A 6,835-nucleotide genomic window follows, 5' to 3' on the forward strand; every position below is an offset into this window, starting at 1 on the left:
CAAGTGATGATGACTTTGTTGGCTTTGTATTTGGGTAAGTCCAGCTGCTTGGAATACTGAACCTTTAGTGGGAGGGGGGGTGTCAATTGCCAAGTTTGTGCTAATCTAAACTTTTTTTTTATAGCTACCAAAGCAATGCCAGATTCTACGTTGTGGCATGGAAAAAGGGACCACAGAACTGGTTTAACCAGGCTGAGAGGGGTGTTACCTTAAAGCTAGTAGACTCTGCTACAGGCCCTGGCACAGCACTTAGGGATGCCCTCTGGCTCACTGGTTCCACACCCAATCAGGTAAGCTAGGGTGCCTCCCACTAGACCTAATGGTATTTGATCCTAGATTGTACTAGGAAAGCTGAATTTTGACCCAACAATCTTGCACTTCAGGCAGCGCTGCTTTGGCATGATGGCAGCATTGGATGGACTCCAAATGTGGCATACCGCTGGCAACTTCACCACCGTCCTAATATTGGCACCATTAGGTTCTACTTGTACCGGGGTACTAATCTGGTCATGGACTCTGGAAACATCTATAATGATGCCCTGAAAGGAGGAAGATTGGGACTCTACTGTTTCTCTCAAGAAGAGATTATCTGGTCTAATGTCAAGTATACTTGTGAAGGTAAGAAATTTGTATGGAGCAAGTGCTATAAATGCCTAGCATTTTCCAGGCTAAACCTCTATTAGGTCTTTTCTAGTCTGGAAAGATTTGACTATATGTAGAACCGAGGTAAAATGGCTAGATTATGTAGGCACCTAATAACCCAATTTGGATTACCAAATCCTATGAGGATAATTGACTTTAATTTGTAAACATGACCATGAAAGATTGTAGTTGACTTGCCCTGAGTTTTCTAATCAATTTTCTTACCATATAAAATCTTTTAGTAGTGAACATTGACCCCCCCCCCCCCCCAAGCAGTGATCTAATGACCAAGATCTAGTTATCTTGGCTGCTGGTCTGGGAAGCAAGAGGACGACTGGGTTTGTCCTGCATCCTTTTTTTTTTTTCGGACGTGGCTAGTGCATAGCACTAGCCGTGCTGCACCAAGTGGGCTATATTCGGTCTAGCTATATCCTTTCTAATCACCAGCTCTAACCTGTATAAGCCTAGCTAATGGACATAAAGTAAATTTCAATCGGTCGTGTTTGTATAGAAAGCATATAGCTTAATGGGATTTTTAAGCTTTATTTACAATTCTAGATACTTTTTATAAAATCTGCCACTCTTAATGTCGTGCATTCTTGCATGTAGCTTAATGATCTAAATGGACGATTTTCCAGAATGGTCTCTTGCCAAATTGCAGAAGTGAAGATTACTTGCACATTCTTGCTAATGTAAAAATGTACAACCACTTCCCCACACGGCAAGCAAATGACCTGTGCACTAAAGTCCTGCTAGGCCTAGCTTTACCACTAGGCATGTGGTAAGTGGGGGGGGGGTTCATTATACAGAACGGCATTATGATAATGCATTAGGCGAAGTGTTTACCGTTTCCTAAACAGTGCCTCCAGCAGCCCTCGTTAGATGGCAAAAAATTGCCTAAGGTAGATACTAGTTAACCTTTTCCATCTCCCCTTACAGATGGTGTCCCCCAAGCCATGTTCGATGACTTGCCACAAAACTTGAAGGATCAAGTCCTGAATACTACTGGAATAAGCACAAGAGGTACCCTGAGTGGACTTCTTGGGCGAGGTTTGGACGCTCGGAATCCTGATTTTGAGACCAACGCTCGGTCTGCCTTCCAGGGTGATAAACCTTCGATAACATGGGTAAAGGGATAAGCAAGGTCAATGTATTGCGGAAAACTTGTATATAATAAAATCTAAAACTTCATGACTGGTTTTGATATCCATCTCTTAGAGGCGGCTCTCTGTAGCCTGCCAAGCTTTTTTTTTTTTTTTCACTCATACCCATACACAAGCACCATGCTAAGTTAAAATGGAAGACCTGGATGAACAGCCACAAGATTAGTATACCAAATTAACCCTTTGATGGGTGACTTCCCGATGCACAAGCCATCTCCCGAGTTGTATTCATATTCATCCCACCCCCACCCCACTGCTGAGAGGGGGTGGGGTCTCGTATCGTCACCCTAGCCTTTCGCGACCGCTCGTGCCCAATACCAGCATCCCTTACCTCTTAGTACTAAGAACCTGTATTTTCAGCATTTTTCTTGGTTCTCTATCTGCCATTTTCTGAAATCGAGACTGTAGGATGTTACTCAACAGTTGATTATTCGCTCTGGTCTGAAAATAAGCAGTGTGGTATTGTAGTTGAAACCATAGGGTTTTTGTATTGATTTTTTTTTTTTTTTAACTTTAGTTTCAACATGTTTATCACTTCCATAGATAAATTTTTATTTTTTACCAAAATACATATCGCTATTCTCTTGGTGGTGGGGGGGATTTCGTTAGTACTATATATCTGGTAAATGTAGATTTTTTTTTTTTTTTTTTAACACGCTAACCTCCTGAAGCCCGAGAAACCTTTATGAAATTCCTACTGTAGGAAATAATGATTAAACTATTTAATCATTTCCAGTGGTAAAAAAAAAAAAAAAAAAAAAAAAAAAAAAATTTTGCTGTAATTAATGGAATAGCAATATGCCCCGGAATATGGAACGTGCACATGGCGAGTGAGAGAGGATGGGGTAGGAGAGTGAGAGGATGGGGTAGGAGAGTGAGAGGATGGGTAGGAGACTGAGAGGATGGGGTAGGAGAGGAGAGGATGGGGTAGGAGAGTGAGAGGATGGGGTAGGAGAGTGAGAGGATGGGGTAGGAGAGTGAGAGGATGGGGTAGGAGAGTGAGAGGATGGGGTAGGAGAGTGAGAGGATGGGGTAGGAGAGTGAGAGGATGGGGTAGGAGAGTGAGAGGATGGGTAGGAGAGTGAGAGGATGGGGTAGGAGAGTGAGAGGATGGGGTAGGAGAGTGAGAGGATGGGGTAGGAGAGTGAGAGGATGGGGTAGGAGAGTGAGAGGATGGGGTAGGAGAGTGAGAGGATGGGGTAGGAGAGTGAGAGGATGGGGTAGGAGAGTGAGAGGATGGGGTAGGAGAGTGAGAGGATGGGGTAGGAGAGTGAGAGGATGGGGTAGGAGAGTGAGAGGATGGGGTAGGAGAGTGAGAGGATGGGGTAGGAGAGTGAGAGGATGGGGTAGGAGAGTGAGAGGATGGGGTAGGAGAGTGAGAGGATGGGGTAGGAGAGTGAGAGGATGGGGTAGGAGAGTGAGAGGATGGGGTAGGAGAGTGAGAGGATGGGGTAGGAGAGTGAGAGGATGGGGTAGGAGAGTGAGAGGATGGGGTAGGAGAGTGAGAATGTGAGAGAGAGAGAGGGGATGGGGTAGGAGAGTGTGAATGTGAGAGAGAGAGAGGGGATGGGGTAGGAGAGTGAGAGAGAATGTGTGAGAGAGAATGTGAGAGAGAGGATGGGGTAGGAGAGTGAGAGAGAATGTGTGAGAGGGAGGATGGGGTAGGAGAGTGAGAGAGAATGTGAGAGAGGGAGGATGGGGTAGGAGAGTGAGAGAGAATGTGTGAGAGAGGATGGGGTAGGAGAGTGAGTGTGAATGTGTGAGAGAGAATGGGGTAAGAGAGAGAGAGAGAGAGAGAGAGAGAGAGAGAGAGAGAGAGAGAGAAGAGAGTGTGTATAGGATGTGGATAATTCTATTTCTGTTACCAGTGGACCACGTGGCTGTTTTCCACGTGGATCCAAAACTCCCAAATATAACCTTTCGCTCAGCGAGGGCGGAGGTCACATCTGATGTCTCGCCTCGTTTGACCGGAGTTCGTGTCAAGATCCCAGCGCGCTAAGGTCAGCCCAAGGTCAGCTCCGCCCTCTCCCTCCGGGCAGCTGACCGCGACCTCCGCGCGGCGCTTTTACCCCTTTAGACAAGTCATAGCATGTGTTCACCCCTTTACGTGTGTTTTGCGTCCCTGTCAGCCACTGTAGTAGAGTACACAGTCGTTATATCTGGCCGTTGCATCCTTTTGGTCTGCAACACGGACACACCACCCCCGAAGAAAAATCCGCTCGACCGCTAGAAGACACGTTGAAAAACAAAAAAACACGTAAATACATGTTTGGGCCCTTTTCTTACTTCTTTTCCCTTCTCCCATAAATGTGTTAAGCCGTTTTTTGTTGGATTAAAAGATGCTAATAACAGCAAATGGCACGTTCCCACACTATGCCCTTCACCTCAGATTGCATTTCTGTGCGATCGGAATGTGATCATTAAACATGATAATATCGTTCGTTTATTAAGTAATTAATTTATTTTCTTCTCGTTTTAGAGATTTATTTGTTTGATCTGCAACAAAATTTCAAAAGCGTTCGTGATTTTTATCTTATCAACGAATATCATTTCATTTCATCTCGTTCCTAACCCTCGCCCCCGACCTGACCGTCCCTTTTCTTCGCTTGCAGTCACTTTGGAAGAGAAAAGGTCATTTTCCCATCTTGACCTCACTTTCTTTTTTCCCGGTCGGTAACGGCGTGGGTAGGGTCACATGACCGCTTGGTTCCCTGTAATTGGGAGAAAAATAGCATTGATCATTGCTTTTTGTGCACGTTCTATCGCGCTAGAACGAAGCATTTAACGCAATTTCATTAAACTGTATTATTTGAATATAGCATAAGATCTTCCCCATATCATAGTGCACAATGGATTGCCCCGAATATTGCCCCGGGTTTGCCCGTAAATGCCGTAATAGATCTGGCGCTCCGCGTTCGAAAGTAGGTATAATAAACCGAGTTATTCGTTCGGCAACCTTTTGAGTCGGTGTTTGAGTCGTTAATGTCCGTTATTAATGTAGGACTAGGGTTTTAAGCCTAGAATCATTATTCGCTTATTAATCACACCTTTCTCACCCTCCTCAAGTCGCTTGGATGTTTTGGGTACACCCCAAGCGTGTACCCAAATCCTTAGGGAATTTTACGAGCGCCCATCACAGATACGCAGAAGAAAGCAGGTTTATTATATTCCTGGCTCGAGTCGCTTCAGTCATATATGGCATTTGTGTATAAGGAGTCTGGACACTCAGGCTAGACTTGGTACCTTCGGTGAGTTCATATTTCTGACCCGAGAAGATTTGCTTGATAAAAAGTTGGCGAATATTTTTTCATTCACATTCTTCCATGCGTACAATTTTGTCGCCTATCATAATATGTTGATTCAGTGTGGTAGTTGAAATAATCTTAAATAGCTAGCATTGCTAATGTACTTCAGTTTTGTTATAGTGAACGTTAATATTCGTGTTTCTGATTCATTCTCTGTGTGAGGTCACTCGCTTTCCCTCTCATGTCACGCCTAGCTGTCCCTCACAACACGCATGAACAACACTCACCTCACTCACAACACCAGGACAACATACACTGAACACCTTTTCATTAATATGGGTGGTTGCTGTCTTAGTGCCAGCGTAATGATTTTTGTCTGTCGTGACGAGTGGCTCGTACATGATGTACCGGTTACATTTATTTCTTCTCTGTGGGACGACTGTGGTTCAAGTAAGTCCTCGCAGATTGCCCCGATGTCGTTCCCTTATCTAATCCCATATCTATCAAGAACGGTTGGTAATTTCAAGCGAGGTCATGCAGGCCGCTACTGACGTCTCCCTCTTCTATTTTTCTTCACTTTATCTTAGGTGAAATAAAACAAAAATGGAAAAAAAAGACGAAATAACTTAAAAACCAACATAAAACGCATGTTTTTTTAAATAACCGGCTAGTGTAGATAACATCACTTCTCTGTTTGCCTTTCTTTTCTCTTGACTCTGGTCCTTACGTGTATGATCGGTTTCCCCTACTATATATTGCAGTCGGACTGACACGTCACCGAAGGAGAACCTACACAATTCCGGTCACCTTAGGATGCCGTGGGAGGACGGCCTCAGATCGCCATAGGCCCCTCGGACCGAGATTTTCGTCAGAAAAGGTTTTAACCGTCCCGTGTAGTGGACTGGCGTTGCCTGCAGACTCCCCGATAATTCCATGCGAACGACACCTTTTGCCGCAGGTACCATCGCCCCAGACCAGATGCTGTCGCATAGGCGACGCCTGGCGGACGCCTACAGATCCGGTAAACTCATGAAGCTCGTACGCAGTTCACTGCCCCGAAGATGCCGCCCCTGCCCTGAGATGCACGCCCCTGCCCGACGCCCGTAGATCTGGTGAGATTACGAGACGTGTGACGCAAGAAGGACCTGCCGAGATCTATGATGACCTGTGACGAGGACGCCGCCGAGTTTGGCCTGGACGAGGACTACGCTGAGGCCCTAGACAATCCGAAGTGAAAGGGGAACTGTGTGAGACCTTTCGAGGACGTGTGACATCGAGGACGGACAGATTAACACCAAGGACAGGAGGATGAGACGACAGGACGAGCAGCCAAGTTAGGTCACTCCTTGAAGCACTTCAGGGCGAGGCGCGATTATGTGCCGTAGCAATATAGGATGTGGAATAATTTCTATTTCTTTTACAGGATGTGGATACTTCTATTTCGGTTACCAGTGGACCCGTGGCTGTTTCCACGTGGAGCCAAAACCCAAATATAACCTTAGTTTCGCTCAGGCAGGGCGGAGGTCCACATCTGAATCTCACCTCGTTGAGTCGTGTGAAGCACCCGACGGGGACGGTCACTCCTCCGCCTCCCTCTCAGGGCGAGCTGGCTGCGACTTGCATACCGCGATTACCTGATAACTAGACATGTCTCGTGTGTTCTTATACTGCTCGTCAACTCTTAGGAAAGAGTGAAAGCCGAATACCGTATCAATACCCTTCAAGCCAATGTAATAGGGTTCTATAAACCGTTATAGTGAGAGAGAGAGAGAAGCTAGAGAGAGA

At 45.7% G+C, this 6,835-nt stretch overlaps 1 protein-coding gene across 5 annotated transcripts in view; it reads left to right on the forward strand.

The window, feature by feature from the left end:
• Positions 1-6,835, forward strand: part of LOC119590117 (cartilage oligomeric matrix protein-like) — a 40,841-nt gene that overhangs the window by 6,446 nt on the left and 27,560 nt on the right. For 2 of the 5 annotated variants that reach the window (XM_037938885.1, XM_037938888.1), the window contains exons 12-13: positions 125-290; positions 384-618. The exons of 1 other annotated variant lie outside the window; for it this stretch is intronic. In XM_037938885.1, coding sequence (XP_037794813.1) covers positions 125-290; positions 384-618 — 401 coding nt within the window. Of the gene's footprint in view, positions 1-124; positions 291-383; positions 619-1,581; positions 1,834-6,835 lie in introns of those variants that run through there. 2 more of the 5 variants (XM_037938887.1, XR_005230241.1) reach the window with 2 other exon arrangements.

The sequence above is a fragment of the Penaeus monodon genome, chromosome 26 (assembly GCF_015228065.2).
Source record: "Penaeus monodon isolate SGIC_2016 chromosome 26, NSTDA_Pmon_1, whole genome shotgun sequence".
Taxonomy (NCBI): Eukaryota; Metazoa; Arthropoda; class Malacostraca; order Decapoda; family Penaeidae; genus Penaeus; species Penaeus monodon.